Here is a 17,341-nt window from a genome sequence, read left to right as displayed (position 1 = left end):
GTGTATTTAAAGCTATATTATATTATGCTTTCTTTCATGAAAGAGTTCGGTGATAACGATTTCACAGCATTAGTTACATATCACCCTATATGATTATCAGTATTTTGTATCACGTGTGAGTCACAACATTAACTATCTACAAACAACAAACATTACTTAACTTTCTGTTGAAAGATAGATGTTATCATCTAATCATTAGTCATCTGCTTTCATTGCAGCAATACATTAGCAAAGAATACACCACAATACTTGATTAACCAACAGACGATATAATGACTATTTATTCCTTAAGAATGTAGAAGGGGTAAGTAGTTCCAATATGAACGCGCAGCTCCAAGTAGACGGTGACTCGATCAATGGTCCGCGGCGTTCACGGCTCACGCACAGCCGATGCTCGCGTTAACCTTATTAATTACTTGCTACCTTCCGACACCTTGGCTGGTTCCCTTCAAATTTCATACAACCCTTCATTAATTCAATGACGATGTATTATAGCTGTTTCATGTTTCAAATATTATGATTTGATATGAAATATGTTTTGAATAGCAGTTCTGTTAAAAATAACATAAAGTTAAAGTTTGACGTTTGTTTGCTATAATATGTTAAACATTGAAAAAACATTGTCTGTGTGACACATGGTGACTTGAAACTAGTAGATTTTTCCTCCATGAATGGAGAAAATGGAAACCGTGATTTTTAATAAAATCAAAGAAAGATTCTTAAATATAAGGATTCAACTAATTATTTCACAGGACAGTGCTGTTGACTGTCGTCGCGTCGTATTAACGTACAAAAACGTCTATCCCCATTCTGCAGTCATTACAATTTTCTACCGCCCATAAGATTCGTCAATTTTTCTCACACGATATAGTATCAGAGTCCCATTTCCCACGACCCTACAATAACAAACATGTCCGAGTACGGCCAGTTACACCAGCCAGCAATACAAAGCATGTAAACGCCATCTATTTAGGGAAGCCCTCTCCGCTGGAGTGAGGAGTGAGCACTCTTCACTGGAGGGTCCCACGTTCAAGAAGATGCCATTGTTCAGCTACTGGTCGCTTTGGAGTACTTGGTCAATTATTTTGATAGTTATAAGAGTACTGTGTGTGTTATACATATACTAATTACTAGTATCTACCAGCGGCTTCGCTCGCGTTCCCATGGGATAAAAAAATTCTATTACCCTGTCGGCGCACCTCGTCGAGCAACTACGACGGCCACCGAAGGGAGTGCTGCGGAGGCCGGGGGGAGGGCCCCGGCTGGCGAGCCCGCGGCCGCCTTCACTCGTCACTTCACTCATCTCATCACTTCACTCATCACCGCGCTTAAATACGGGCACTTACTTGTCTTCTTGTTTGATTCGACCATTTTAATTTAATTGTAATTCTTAACGGCATTAAAGCCTATGTTTATATATACAGTCCACACGTTTTATTTATAAGGTCCCATTAGGGCTCCTACAGTTTGGTCCATCGATCGTCCAAATTAACGCCAGTCGTGTCGTTAAAATTCGTCGATTTCGCATCGTCATTTTCAACGGTCAACGGTCATCGCCGATGCCGCGTGGAACTTCACCGTGGCCACCGAAAACCGAACATTGAAGACAAAGGAGTCGTCCCCGTGCAGCGTACTTGTCCTTGGAAGGAGCTGAAGTCATTTTCTGGGAGTATAACTACTTATTTGAGTGAGACGTTCCAATAAGTTACTTTTTCCCAATTTTTCTTAGTGAATAATCGTTTTTTTTTCCTTATTTCATTGAGCAAGTACATTTCCCCCTTCACTAGTTATTTCTTGGTAATAGTGCTTTAACGTAGTGTTTTATTTCAACGCTTCTTCATTATTCCGTAATTTGTAGCAACATATATGCGCGCACGCAAATCACCGTTACACAGGTGTTAACGCGACCTTGATCGATCTCTGCATTAGAACCGGTCCCTTTTGTTTGCGCACAGCTGCTTTGCCATTTTTTCAATAAGAAGCTCATTATTACTATCTATCGCCTTACTGCAAAACACGTGTGATTTTTTCTTTGTTAATTGCACTTCAAAATGGCGGACACTTTAAAGACTTTGCTTAGGAAACGTAGTTCGCTAAAATCAAAGCTTACAATTTACAGTAACTATCTAAGTTTAATTAAAAGTAGTGCACAGATATCTGGGTTGCAACGATTGGACCTGCAGGAACGTTTTAATAAGTTCGATTCCTTACATAGCCAATTTGATGAATTGCAGACAGAAATCGAATTGCTTGCCGACGATGCTGAGACTGCTTTCGTGGAACGTGAGGACTTCGACCGCCAGTTCTTCAATCTGGTGGCACTCACGCGCAGCCTGCTCGGTTCTTCGGTCAACGGTGCTGGTTCTGAGGCGGGCTTCAAAGATGCTGACTCAGGTGCACATGTTTCTAATAGCTTTGTTCGTTTGCCAAAGATTGATTTGCCTCATTTTGATGGGAACTACCAATGCTGGCTCGAGTTCCGTGACACGTTTACGTCATTAATTCACGATAACGCTAGTATAAATAACATCAATAAATTCCACTATTTGCGTGCTTCGTTACAGGGCACTGCAGCCTCTTTAATCAAAAATATTGAGTTTAGAAGTGATCATTATATGATTGCTTGGGACTTGTTATGCGAGCGGTACAACAATGAGTACCTGCTTGTGGCTAATCATTTGCAAGCTTTATTTTTCGATGTCAAGTCCGTAAGCAGGGAATCTAGTGTCTCGATTAGAAGTCTTGTTGATGTTATTAATAGAAATATTCGGGCACTAGCAAATTTAAAAAGGCCCACTCAGCATTGGGATGACATCATAATTTTTGTAATGGTTAAAAAGCTAGATTTAATTACAAGTCGTGAATGGGAGGAATACAGGAATAACAATATAGAAGGTTATCCAACAATTACTCAATTTTGTTCTTTTCTAAACAGGAAAGCAGACTGGTTGGAATCTGTGGAATGTAACATAATTAATAATATTCAGGATAGTAATATTGTTGCCTTGAATAGTAATATTAAATTAAATAAAAATAATTCTATTAAGCCTAAAAATTCTAATCAAATTAATAAAAATAGTAAATGTCCACTTTGCTCCCAAGTACATACTTTGTATAAATGTGAATTTTTTAGAAACTTGTCTATAGAAAATCGCATACAAAAGGCAAAAGACTTAACTGTTTGTCTTAACTGCTTACGCACTGGGCATTCCGCTAAGCATTGTAAATTTTCAAATTGCAGATATTGCAAATTTAAGCACAATACGCTTTTGCATTTAGAATCTAGCGAACCCAAACCACTTTCTAACCCTTTGCCTTCTGCACTGCTTTCTGCATCGCCATCTACTTCAGATGTTGCGCTTTCAGCAAATTCTATGCAGCTTGCTACCTCTTCGCATGTTTTCCTGTCCACAGCTTTGGTGAACGTGACCAGTGCGACGGGTAAGAAGTACACTGCGCGCCTACTGCTGGACAACGGCAGTACGGCGAACTTTGTCACGCAGAGTTTAGCGGAGAAACTGGGTTTGTCACAACGCGGTATGAGCACCAAGGTAACGGGTATAAATAATCACGTATCCACCAGTACACAGTCTTGTCACCTCTCAATGGAGTCTTTATGCTGTGCCTTCTCTGTAGATATTGATTGCCACGTCCTACCTGAGATCACAAAGGTCCTGCCGTCTTCGTTCGTGAACGTTAAACATTTACCTCTACCTTCAGGCCTTACATTGGCAGACCCGAACTTTAACGTTCCGTCGGCTGTCGATATCCTAGTAGGGGCTGAAGTATTTTGGAATGTCATAGGATCAAACACGATAGACTTAGGAAAAAATCTACCTAAATTGTGCGAAACTAAATTTGGATGGCTTGTATCTGGTAGTATTTCGCATCAATCTAGTTATCTTTCCTCTGCTTCTACTCATTTTTGCCATCATTCCAGCGTCACTCCCGACTTAACTCAATTTTGGGAGCTTGACCATGTCTCATCCAAACATTCACTCTCTCTTGAAGAGAGAATGTGTGAACAACATTTCGCAGAAACCACCGTCCGTAATAGTGATGGCGCGTTTGTTGTTAAAATGCCTTTGAAAGGAGATCCAAGCTCTCTAGGACATTCTTATGTTAATGCTAGGAATCGTTTTCTATCCCTAGAGCGGCGATTTAAGCGTGATCCTTCCTTCCATAGTAAATATTGTGATTTCTTGCGAGAGTACGAGCGCTTAGGTCATATGACACTAGACTCGGACTGTTCTCCTTCACCTGAAAACTCTATGACAAACTATTTCATTCCACATCATGGAGTCATTAGAGATTCTAGCACCACTACTCAACTACGCGTAGTCTTCGACGCATCAGCCCCTACAAGTACGGGAGTGTCGCTCAACGACATTCAGATGGTCGGTCCGGTAGTACAAGACGATCTATTCTCTATTTTGATACGTTTTCGTCAGCACAGGTACGTGGTCTCAGGTGACGTGGAGAAGATGTATAGAGCTATCCAGCTCAGTCCAGATCAACGCTCTCTTCAAAAAATCATTTTTCGTTTTGATCCATCAGAACCTCTTAGATCTTACACGTTAAATACAGTGACCTACGGTACTGCGTCTGCTCCCTATTTAGCCACCAAGTGTTTGGTAGGTTTGGCCGATAACATTGAGGATAGTCGGGTAGAGTCCGCCATACGGCGAGATTTCTACATCGACGATTATTTAAGTGGGGGGAGCACCATAACCGAAACTGTAGAAATAGCAAAAAAGGTAAAATCGGTTCTATCTTCGGCTAAATTTAATTTACGCAAGTGGCGATCAAATAACATAGAAATTTTAAAACAAATTAATTCATCAGTAGTAACAAATAATGATTCTATTAATACACTACAATTTTCTGAGCATGGTCTTAGTCCAGCTCAATCTAAAACTCTAGGACTTAATTGGGTTTGTGACTCTGATTCACTCACTTACACAATAAATATAACGTCTACTAATAAAGTCACTAAACGTCATGTCCTCTCTGTTATCAGTCAGATTTTTGACCCACTGGGCCTCGTAGGTCCATGCGTTGTCGAAGCCAAAATTCTTATGCAGCGTCTTTGGCTGAATAAATACGACTGGGATGACGCAGTATCGCTCGAGGTGAGAGACGCTTGGTTTTTGTTTGAGAATACAATAACGGCTTTAAATTATTTAAAGATTCCTCGTTGGGTTTTGCATGAAGACTCTATTGCACACGAAGTACATGTTTTTACTGACGCGTCCGAAAAGGCATACGGCGCTTGTGTGTATATTCGGTCATGTAATAGTGTTGGAGCCACAGGTGTACAACTTCTAGTTTCTAGAAATCGTGTAGCGCCCATCAAACCTACTACCATCCCGAGGCTTGAACTTTGTGGAGCCTTGTTAGGTGCAAGGCTGTGTACTAAGGTTCAAGAATCTCTCACCATTCCCATTCACAAGTGTAGATTCTGGTGTGACTCCACTATAGTATTGGGTTGGCTCTCTACTCCTTCTAACCAGTTAAAACCCTTTGTTAGAAACAGAGTTAATGAAATACAGGAGAGCACATGTGGTCATACCTGGAGCTACGTACCGTCGAAGGACAACCCGGCTGATCTTGTTTCTCGTGGTCTACGGGCCGATATAATTAAGGAAACACCTCTGTGGTGGTCCGGACCTACTTTTTTATTACGTAATGAAAGTGAATGGCCCACAATGCCAAACACTGAGAAGCATGATTTGCCGGAAGTAGTGACTAATTTAACTATTAACAGTAACGATCATTCACATAATGTTCATCACACAGACATAATCTGTCATTCATCTTTCATTCATAATTTGCTATTAAGATACTCTAGCCTAACTAAAATTCAAAGAATATTTACATATATACAGAGGTTTATTTACAATTTGAAACATAAAAATAATAAACTGTATGGCAATTTTTCTTTGTCAGAACTAGACAATGCATTAACTTCAATAATTAATTTCTCACAGCAACAAATGTTCCCTGAAGAATATCAACTTTTGAAAAATAAACAAAAATTGCCACGCAAAAGTAGATTACTTCCCTTGACGCCTTTCATTGACGATCACGGACTTATTCGCGTGGGCGGGAGGCTTGATAACTCCCCCTATGACTTCAATGTGAGGCACCCTATTCTTTTATGTAGTAAGCACATTCTTACTAAACTTATTTTTCAAATGCAACATTTAAAGCTTGCACATGCTGGTCCACAACTGTTACTGTCGCACATTCGACAATCTTATTGGCCGCTAGGTGGCAGAAACTTATCTAGACTTATCGTGAATAAATGTCTTAAATGTTACAGGCATAAGGCTCAAATTGTGCAGCCTATTATGGGTCAACTACCATCATCTAGAACGAATCTTGAATTTCCTTTCTTAAATTCTTATGTTGACTATGCCGGGCCTGTATTGATAGCCGACCGCAAAGGGCGTGGTTGCAAACTAACAAAGGCTTACATGTGCATCTTTGTTTGTTCGGCAGTAAAGGCCGTACATTTGGAGCTCGTCACAGACCTCACCACGGAGGCTTACATGGCCGCTCTAAATCGTTTCGTGGCGCGTCGAGGCAAGCCCCGAAGCATCACGTCCGATAACGGGACTAACTTCGTAGGCGCGTCTAATGAAATGTGCAAATTCCTTAGTGCATCAAATGTTGCATCTGAAATGGCGCAGGAGGGAATCGAGTTTATTTTCACGCCTGCATATAGCCCACATTTTAATTCACTTGCTGAAGCTGCTGTAAAATCTTGTAAGCACCATCTAAAACGATTGCTCAGTCTTACACATTTTACCTTTGAGGAGATGTCGACTTGTCTCGCTCACATAGAGGCAGTGTTGAACTCACGCCCTCTTACGCCCCTCTCTTCTGACCCTAACGATTATTCAGTACTCACACCTTCTCACTTCCTAATTGGACGACCACTCTTATGTGTACCACACTCTCAGGTGACTGATGCCAACATCACGAGCCTCGATCGCTGGAAGAGGATCCAGTACATCAGACAGCATTTCTGGAGACGCTTCCATAATGAGTACACTTCTCTGCTGCAGGCCAAATCAAAGTGGTTCCATTCCAGAGGTGAAGTTAAGCCAGGGTCCTTAGTCCTAATCAAGGACAAGACGACGCCACCACTGCTCTGGTCCCTGGGTCGGGTCACTAAGACCTATCCCGGCGTTGACGGAGTTACGCGGGTGGTGGAACTGAAGACAAGGAGGGGCACCATCCGTCGTGCCTTCAACTGCATCTGCCCTCTCCCTATTGAAAATGTTTGAAGTACGAGCATCCTTCAACCCGGGGAGTATGTCGGCGCACCTCGTCGAGCAACTACGACGGCCACCGAAGGGAGTGCTGCGGAGGCCGGGGGGAGGGCCCCGGCTGGCGAGCCCGCGGCCGCCTTCACTCGTCACTTCACTCATCTCATCACTTCACTCATCACCGCGCTTAAATACGGGCACTTACTTGTCTTCTTGTTTGATTCGACCATTTTAATTTAATTGTAATTCTTAACGGCATTAAAGCCTATGTTTATATATACAGTCCACACGTTTTATTTATAAGGTCCCATTAGGGCTCCTACAGTTTGTTTTTTTTTTTTTTTATAATAAATTTCGCATGTAAACTTCATATGTGCGATGCAGGATATTTATGACGTCATCCGTTGATTTGCTCGTCGATAGTCTATGTGCGACTTCTGTCATCTGTCATTTGTTACTTGTCAATGTGGCGCCACATCACTCCCCCCCAAGACCGGAGGTCGATCCTGTTTGAGACGGCTGTCGATGCTTGAGATGAGCGGTGCCAGAGCCAGTGTCGAAAGTCCCTAGTTCCAGTGAGTCGGAACTGTGCCGCTGAATGCCCAGTGAGTCGGGTGAGCGGTGCAGGGTGATACTCCAGTGAGTCGGAGTAGTGAAGCTCGCAGTGTCCCACGGTGAGTCGGGGAATGGATGCTGCGAGGGTAGGTGCGTAGTGGCTGGCGTCTGCGTTGACGGGAGGAAGACGTCCTCAGACCGTGTGCAGAGTGCTGTGCCTAGACGCTGATGAGGCCGTAGGGAAGAACCAGGCTGCATATCTTCGATGTAGCGTGTGGTGGTCCCTGATGAGGCCGAGGATGCTGGTTGGCTGCGACTTGATTACCGCTCAGCGGAGAAGTGATGGGTGAGGGAGATGGCGATAAGGATGACGGTGCTGATCTGCTCCGTGAAGGTTGGTTTCAATCACGTCGGGGTCACCACTATATTGCGCCGTGCGAGGTGCGCCGACAACCCAAGTCAGTTCGTACTCTATCTGTATACCAAATATCATCAAAATCCGTTCTTTTTTCATTCACATTTATGATATTAGTGGAGATAGTGTAAATATTTAATGTCTGGTAATTATGTCCATTTTATAATCATCATCGTCGTTTCATTGTATTTTTTTTTTATGAGAGAGATACATTGCATTAAGTTGCTATCTTATTCTTAAATAGAAACTGGTTTTTTTCTTTACTGACTTGCATTATCCTTGTCCCAAAACTACTCTTATATCCTTCACTGTTCAATACATACATCATTTCAGTCATCTTACAAAATGACCACCTAAATCACCCCTCTCCACTTCAAATACCACTCAAGATCACTAAACATTATTATAAAGGGTAGAAGAAGCCAATACATCAATAGTTCAACAAAAGAAGGCCCATCATGTGTTTAGGCGTAACTTGTCAGCGTGGAGCACATCTTCACACACTTGATGCGAAGGACCTCTTGATTGTTGCTCCACGTCGATACTACTTGTGTTTCGTACTAGGCTATGCAAATGAGTTGAAAATTGTTAATTAGTGTTGGCTGTGTTTAGTTTTAGGGAAGAATAAAGGTATTGTATTTTTATATTGCATGAATAAATAAATCGTTTATAAGTTTTGTCTTTATTTATAGTTAATCGTGTACTATGAGAGATCCTATGGAACAACTTCATGGATTATTCATAATCAGAAAACATTTCTGAACGGTCATGACCGACTTGATGCTCTAAACAATAACTCTTATTCATTAATAATTAAATGAATATTACTTCCTTCTTAGCATTAATAGATCAACATAATAATAAAACAATACGACAGGAGTACCAAAAACAATTCAACTGACTTTTATCAGGCAAGTAAACCAGTAACCAGCCTTTAAATAAAATAAATTGTGTCTTGTAATTCCTGGACGTAGAATGAAAGAAAAATATCCACAGTATCAGCTTATCGCTCGCAAGTGTAGAGTTAGTGAACTGAATGGGTTATTTAATAGGGTTCAGCTCCGATAAGGCGGCGACCTAACGTTAGTTATGCACTGCGAGCTCCTTAAACCTGCTGCCGCGTTGGAATCACTCCCATTTTTATTTGGTGCCCCACCGATACCTCGTATGGGATTTGGATTAAGGTCGATGCTCGTTTCGTACACAAGGAAACATCGTTTTTTATATACCATCGAAATACTTTCAGTATAAATAACAAAAATGTCCCACCATGAATAAGTAAATCACAAAATGGATTACTCTGGCATCTTGATGACATTCAAATATTTTAGCAGCTTTGTCCCAATTTAATAATGCCAGTGAAAAAAACAATCCTTGAGAATTGTGAATAAAATTCATCATTAAAATATGAGGAAAAGAAGAATTTTTAAATAAAAAACCTTAACTCAAAGTAAAAAGCAAACACCATAAAATTGTCGGATCACTCAAAAAGTTCTTCAGTTAAATTAAGAGAACAGTAACTGAGTAACTTAATACAAGAGCGGAATGAGTGCAAAATAAAATCACCAAGATTCCTCCCTAGATAGCAGAGTAAACAAGACGGCTTATTAAAAAAAGCGGACAGGCAGGTAAACGAGTAAATGCTTGATAAGTATCTTGTTTGAGACAAAGAAGGTCCCAACAAAAGAGGCGTATCGTTGTTTTTCAATTTCACGAGAGCGTGAAGACGAGGCACAGCCGAGGTAGTTTCTGAGGTAGGACAATAGACACCAGGATCGGCCCTAATGTATTGATCAAGCTGAGCAGTCACTTGTTTATGCTTCGGGCTTACATTTATTTGTTTTTGATAAACAACGACCTAATTAGTCTGCTACTGAATTGAGACCAGTTAATGCTGCTGATGGAACTAAAATTATCTTTGTATTGATGAAAATAAGTATCATAATGGAGTGTATCTACTTAGAATTACTTACTTTAATATTGGAATATGCAGAGACGGCTTTTAAAAAAATGCTACACATTAATATTATAATACATCGATCACTTGTAGGTGTAGAGAAGATGACATATGAAGATATCTACATTCTAGCTTTAAAATTCAGATCCAGTCTAGTACATTCTTGCTTCTAGTCATTAAAATAATGCGTATATAACACATGTTGTGCTGAACAAAAAACAAGGGCTGGCACAGAGTATAAAATGGCAGTGTAACCGCTGACAATGTCACCCCGCGTACTGCGGTCGGGCCACAATGCGGCTGTCCGCTACAGGGCGCGCGTCTTTAAAACAATAATACCTTTACACAACTGATTGTCTACGCTCAACGTTTTAGCTCAATGATATTATTCTCCTTTTACTTTGTTTTGAAGGTTTATTTCATTATCATACTATATATTAAACATAGTATGTTCCTTTTCTCATAAAGTCTTTAATTTCTAAAAGGAAGAATTTTCTCGACACTAAAATAAATATAATTACATCGTGAGCGATGTAAGCTGGACAGATTAAGTTTAATATTATTTTTAACTAAACGTGAAAACACTAAGTCTAGAATGTTGGAATGGAAACTGTAATAAAACTCGCCCGCTGAAGCAAGCCGCAATGAATAATTCGTTACATATTTGATGTTTATACAAAAAGAGGGGAGCGTCTGTCAGTTTGACAAACGCCGTCTCAGGTGTCGCTTGTGTGCTCCAATCATGGAATGGAAATTATTCCCGACCCTACTCTACTCTCGAGCTGAATCGAAGCTACTCATTACAGCCACAGTGTAGAAAACCGCTAAATACTTTTTCTACTACTGACAAATTCTAACGTTTATACGTTGAAACATTTCTACTCTGTAACATAATGGTGTTCCCAGCAACTTTTGCGTTTAGTTGTTTAACAAATCAGTAGGGATGACGAAACAAATCCTACAATTTGTATTTTCGCTTTCGCATTGTTCGTCGTTCGGTTGTTTTTGTTGAATCTGCTGATTGACGACCCTGACGAGTTGAGATTGCTCTGTCGTTCAACTTGTTATAGGCTTTTTATAGCTTCGTCTGGCCAGAAAGTTGCGTTGTTTTAATTGTAATGTATATTTGATTTGTTGTGTTTTGTGACTTTATTGGTCGGACGGTTTTGATAAGTTTGTGTGTACAAAATTAATGATACGGTGGATTTATTTCAGAGAGCGGTCCCGAATGTTGGTGGATAAATTTAACTGACGTTCCAGTTATTCTGTTAGCTTCCGTGAGGCGGTGTATCCTTTGGTGCAGCATTACGCCATCTTTTACGAGGTTGAGCCAGTCCAATCCATTGCTACGTTGAGATATTTACAGCGGCATCTGACCAATGTATTGGTAGACGATAGTCGTAGTTTTGTTGATCGGGGATTCGTGACTAGGGTACTTGTGGCTCTTGTATATACATGGGTATACATACATACAGGTACTATCAAATTTCTTAAAAGGTTTAGAATGTGAAACTATTCTTACTTTGTAGTTTTCTATCTACAGCTAATCATAATTTATTGTAATGAAAACTTAAAACCAAAAAAGCTTACAAAACCACGTAGCATTAAGTGCGTCCCTTTTAATAAGGAACAGTATAAAATTTACATGGTAATCAGAAGGAGAATTAGCCAAGTCTTGAACAGTAATGGATGGGGAAGGGTTCCCAGCGGTGGACAAACTCTCGGTCACGACAATTGACAACTTATTTAGCAGGAGAGAATGTAAACAGATGTAAATGACCGAAGTGGTAACAAATACCGATACACTCAATGTTGAAGGCTTTAGGGAACACTTGCACTTCTAGCTATCTATCGCATTGCCTTTGAAAGAAGAATTCATCAAAGACTTTTTAATTAATGGGTAAAACTAGACACAAATTTTAAGGTCCCAAAATTTAAAATAAATGACAGGTCTGTTGAAAGAAAACGGATCAAAATGCAATTGAAACATTATAAATATTTTTCTTTTAACTATGAAATATTGCATGAAATTAATTATAATTCATAACTTTATAATAGTGGTTTTCAAACACTAGTATATAGTGGATTCAATTCTTCTTATGTTTCACTCAATTCAGTTTCATTCCAATATTTGTAAGATATATCCGCTACATATTTGTGTGATACTCTCTCGTCATCCTCGCAGCATCCATCCATCGATACACTTATATTCGCGAGCTCTTGGCATTTAATCGAGCTGAGTGCTCGCTGCTCGCCTTCCCCGCGTGACATCCATTTGTACAACTTTCTGGAAATGTATATTTCGAGGGCACATTTTGTTTCAGGTAGTTCCAAGGTCACCGTTACATTTCTGTAGAGTTTGGTATACTGTGGATAGTGCTACAGTGTGGCCGGTGAAAATTTAATTACATATTCCAATTTAAAGTTCGCTTAAGCACAATAAGCAGCTTGAACAAGGAACTGGTTGTTTACAAAGTGCAGCGTCAGCGCTATACTGTACAGTTCAGTGGGCGACAAACTTTAGCTCCACCGACTCCCCGAGAGTATCCGCTCAATAATAAATGAGACGACCCAACTTCACGCCTGTGCCAACACTCTAGCTCTCCCATGAAAAACTTCGAAATGATCCCATCTGAAAACTTCAGCCAAACTAAAAACAACTTTAAAATTGACAACATAGAGCTTAATTTTAATTAGTGCTACGCTAAAGGCCTGTGTACACGTTTCCCTGAATTAGACATGTGTTAAAAGCTTAATGCATTTAATAGGTAAGTAACGTTGCAAGTATGCGCGGTGTAATATTTTCTCTTCGACAATGTTGTTTTATTATGGAAAATCTTTGGGAAAATCTTTCACTTCGTACGCAAGCTTTATACACGCTAATCTTAGAGAAAATATGAAAAAAGGAAAACCAAAGAATCCTTCCTATATTACAATTTTTACATGGAAACGTATTTGATATGGTTTGGTCTGAGCTTTCATTAAGGAACCAATCATTGCTTTTAAAGTTATATTGTAAATTCATACGAGTATTTATTAATAAATAAATCATCAATCACAAATTGCGGATTCATGATTTTAGGAGAACATAAATAAATTAAAATATTTCAGTATTTAATTTCTAGCAGTTGAAGCAAAATTTTGCAAACCTTACTTCAGTAACTACTAAGAAACAAAGAGAAAGATCATTATTATGGAAAACTATTTTACACGATAATAATTAAATACACTATCTGCCTCACATAAACAGTTTTTGATAGCACACTTTTGAGTAGTGGCAATAGATAAATCATTTCAAATAATACAAAAATTTAAAAACTGCTTGAAATATCTTCTAAAGCCTTAATAATACAAACCAATGATGCCTGAATTATTTATGCACCATTTTTCCGCGTGAACCTTTGAGCCTACCTATGCGATGTAACACCTCTCGAAAAAGGCTGCGCCAGGTCCGACCACGTGTCTGTGGCTGGCTATATTGCTCTTTTGATGTGCGCTCCAGCCTTCCACCGTCGAGTTCCTCCTTTTATAATTATTCAGAGGATTCTGTGTAAGTCAGCTTACTAATTAGAAGGCTAGTTGTAATGAAATGTTCCACTAGCCACTCGGCTTGGTTCCCTCGAGTGGTCATATTGTGAGGATCCTCCCCTCAATGTTGTTATGTTTATTTTATTTTTGCTTTTATTAAATTGTGTAGAAGTGTGTGAGTTTTGATTACAGTTTTGATGTCCGAAATGGAAACAAACACAAAAAGTTCAAATTAGGTCTTATTCGTGTCAAACTAATTTACTATTAAATAGGCAAAGCGCTTGAGTAATAAATATTTCAGACAACAGTTTTTTTTATATTATATGTCGGTAATCGACCACGCGGACGCCCATGGACATCCGAAACACCAGAGACTAAGACAGAGCTTATTTAGGAATTTATGAGTTGTTGGGGATCGGTGCTTGGATAGATTGGGGTGTGAGGTAATTTAACCTAGTTAAAAATTAAAACGATTTTTTGACGTAAAAACATTATATGTTTCACCTTTGTATAAACTTACATGCGTACACTGTACTGTCCACACAACACAAAATGAAACAATAACACATAATAATAATAAAATTAAATGAATTTCATTTCATAATATTGTCAATAAGCTTTATTGAATGGCAATAATAACATGTAACTAGTTAATCCCTGTGTGCTCAAACATGTATAATGGATACCACAAAGCAATTGCATTTAATTGCCCGCTCGTGACGTCACTACTTCGGATTATGACAGATTATTTGACATACTGTACTGTAGTGGATAGTTGGTCAAAGAAAATATTGTGATTATTCAATATTTCCCATTATTCAAATTGCGTTGGTAAAGATAAACTTAATATCTCCGAGAGCTCAGTAATGCAAAAATTGGAATTATATCCGATATTGTGATATTAAACGTTTTCACTAGCTCTATTTGCAGTTTCTGGTCCATATACACATGGAGCTTTAATTACCCTCCTTACTAATGATTCCAATCCGATTCCCCAACAATACTAAAATTTCGAACCCCTGAAAGGCCGACAACGCACTTGTAACGCCTCTGGTGTTTCGGGTGCCCACAGGCGGCAGTGATTGCTTACCATAAAAAATCCTTAACTGTGCCAATTAGATGGTATTCTCATTCAATATTCTTTCTCAGAACTCGTAGCATTATGCCATCGAAGAAAAAATAGAAAAAAACGTAATAAAGCCAGTAGCGAATCCGTGCGATTATTAAAACAATAAAAGAAAATAACCTATAGAGTTAGCACAATAAACGGGCTCACAGTAAGCCGCGCCATTATTATACAACAACAACTGCAACCGCTTAAACAATTACAGTTAATTCGTGTTTGAAGTCACACGGCACCCGGCTTACACCGGCTTATACGCGCACCCACTTTAACGGGAGAATAATTACCGCGTTACAAGTAAACGAGGTATGGTCGCCACTTTTAGTGGAACTGCAAAGGGTTGCAAGCGGTCGCTGACAAGGGTCGCGCGGTAATTCCACGACTGTTGTCCTTTTATTATTGCGTAGTGATGAATGTGTTAAACATGTTAATAGTCCAGGTGAGTCTCGAGTGTTGTACACCGTGTTTAGTGTATTAGTGTTGGTACATTTTGTTTATTGGAATGGTTGATGTTTGGTATAAACTGATTGCCTTACTTGATTAATATGTGTTGGATCGTTGAGGAAGAAGTCTATATTGGTGATTATAAGATGGACCGATATCATCAGTGAAAAGGAATAGGATACTAAGCGGCGAATTATGGTTTAGAGTGGAGAAGAATGGAGGAGGCCTTAGGCGTATTCCGGCTGAAGATGGAGTCTATTGGTTCTGAGAGCTTCTTTATTTCAGGCTCTAACATTGAACTGATTAGTATTCCTTGTGAAAACTTACTATAAATAAAAAAGATTATTACCATTAAATCGCCTCACAACGGCTGCTCAGCAGTGCTAAGACTTCCTCTCACCTACCTGTCATAGTATTACGTAACACTCCAAAAATAACCCTACAACAACAATAATAATGATATCCAACTATTCTCACTCACACAACAGACCATTAATATAATCGCCAGGATACAGTCAGGCGCACCCGGGCTTATAAAGATTATTAGGGTCCGCTTAGTAAGACCAATCGCCTTGTTAAGTCCACCGCCGTTGAGCTCGCTATTATTTTGATTATGAATATGATGCTTATATGTCATGAGTTAAAGTTCAAAGTCTTATGGTGAGTTTGAAACTTTGACGGTGCCAAGAACTTGAGTTTTGTGTTAAAATCTAGTTAGATTTTTGTTGAATTTTTAAGAAGAATTGTGTGTAATTTATGTCCTGATTTGTAAGTGACAATCCGAAGGTTGTATAGTGTAGGTAAATCGTAGTCAAGGATGTCTTTAGGGAAGTGCCATAACAGGCGTTGCACTACGGGGGCTCCGGTGTTGGTCTACTAAGAGGACCCGATGCCTCCTTTAGGTGTAGGTGGTGGCCACCGACAAGGTTTTAGTGAGGTAAAAATCCCACACTCCCTAGTTCTTTCCCCAAAAAGCTAGGCGCTTTTTGAAGGTTTCCCCCCGTCAACAAAAAATGAAAGGTAAATCGTGGTACTTCTGCAGAATATACATTCATGTAATAGTAAATACTTACTTAAGATACAAAAACATTGCCATATTTATTACTATTGGAAACAGTAGAGTATTATTTTCCTTCCTCGTAGTCCGTTACTATCTCCTCAATGTTATTTTAAATCTACAACAATCCGAAACGAAGTCACAATTTTCATCTTGCTTATTTTATTAGCTAGCATTGGAAGGATGACAAAACAAAGAGTTTTCAAAGAATAAATTAAAAGTAAACTAAGCTATAGAACAACGTTTAGCGAACTAAAGAAAAACGTCCAACTTTATAACGTGAAGCTAAATTTTTACGTCGTTTATTATCTTCGGATTGTGGACTTTTTACTTTTTGGTTTTGTTCGCGTTATTTCGAAATTCTATTACGGCGTTCTTTTACTTCATTTTCCGTGGACGCTGCCGTTCGTGGGCCGATTATTTTACCGCTCAAGGAAATTTTCCATCAATATTTTTCTAAGTGAAAACTAACATTATCTGTATACATATAAATTATTTATTTATTTTAAGTAGGAATAAATACCAGTGGGTACACCGCGGACTACCCTTCTCCATGTTTTCCCTTACTGCCTATTCATCCAAAGGTTGTCTGAGAAAGATCGCGTTTTATTGATAAGACCTCTCATTTTACTATTAATTTCTAAATGTTCTTTGTACTTTAGTGGTGTACAATAAAGAGTTTTCTAATCTAATCTATTGTCTGGGAAATAAATTGAAGAAAAAAACGAAGTACCAATACCGCACAGTGTACAACTATGCTTTAAAGTTAATTTAGATAACAAAACAATACCTTTATTTCAGTTAGGTAAAAATAAATCTTATTTGTAGTTGATATTGATGACAAATTACCTTGTATTTTCTAACCTATGTATGTAGGTAACTCTAAAGGGGCTTGCATACTTAAGAAACATACTGTACTTACTCAGTAAACGTTTCTGTGATAGAACCTGAATCGTGACGTCAGAACACCAGCCCCCCAGCTTCA

The 17,341-nt window shown here is 39.1% G+C and overlaps 2 protein-coding genes across 3 annotated transcripts in view; both read left to right on the top strand.

Moving 5' to 3' along the window:
• LOC118261778 (protein vestigial) overlaps positions 1-15,542 on the top strand; it is a 337,798-nt gene extending 322,256 nt beyond the window's left edge. The window contains exon 8 of the mRNA XM_035572730.2: positions 15,531-15,542. The gene's annotated coding sequence lies outside the window, so the exon portion shown is untranslated. The remainder of the gene's footprint in view (positions 1-15,530) is intronic.
• LOC118281504 (uncharacterized) lies at positions 1,177-7,559 on the top strand. 2 transcript variants are annotated; one of them, XM_050701703.1, is made up of 2 exons: positions 1,177-3,551; positions 6,969-7,559. In XM_050701703.1, the coding sequence occupies exons 1-2, from the start codon at positions 2,052-2,054 to the stop codon at positions 7,293-7,295; spliced, it is 1,827 nt and encodes a 608-aa protein (XP_050557660.1). In that variant the 5' UTR covers positions 1,177-2,051; the 3' UTR covers positions 7,296-7,559. The 2 variants fall into 2 exon arrangements, with proteins under 2 accessions (XP_050557660.1, XP_035457975.2); XM_035602082.2 differs by having other exon boundaries at positions 1,181-3,551; positions 7,074-7,559.
• Positions 15,543-17,341: the final 1,799 nt, after the last annotated feature.

The sequence above is a fragment of the Spodoptera frugiperda genome, chromosome 20, assembly GCF_023101765.2.
Source record: "Spodoptera frugiperda isolate SF20-4 chromosome 20, AGI-APGP_CSIRO_Sfru_2.0, whole genome shotgun sequence".
NCBI classification, from domain to species: Eukaryota; Metazoa; Arthropoda; class Insecta; order Lepidoptera; family Noctuidae; genus Spodoptera; species Spodoptera frugiperda.
The sequence above is the reverse complement of the archived record's forward strand: the minus strand, read 5'-3'. Positions and strand labels throughout refer to the sequence as shown.

Bases quoted from the DNA above. Each gene is read 5' to 3' on its own strand.
- LOC118281504 (XM_050701703.1), top strand. From the start codon at position 2,052: ATGGCGGACACTTTAAAGACTTTGCTTAGGAAACGTAGTTCGCTAAAA. The intron at 3,552-6,968 runs GTAACGGGTATA...CCACACTCTCAG, and splicing joins AACGCGGTATGAGCACCAAG to GTGACTGATGCCAACATCAC.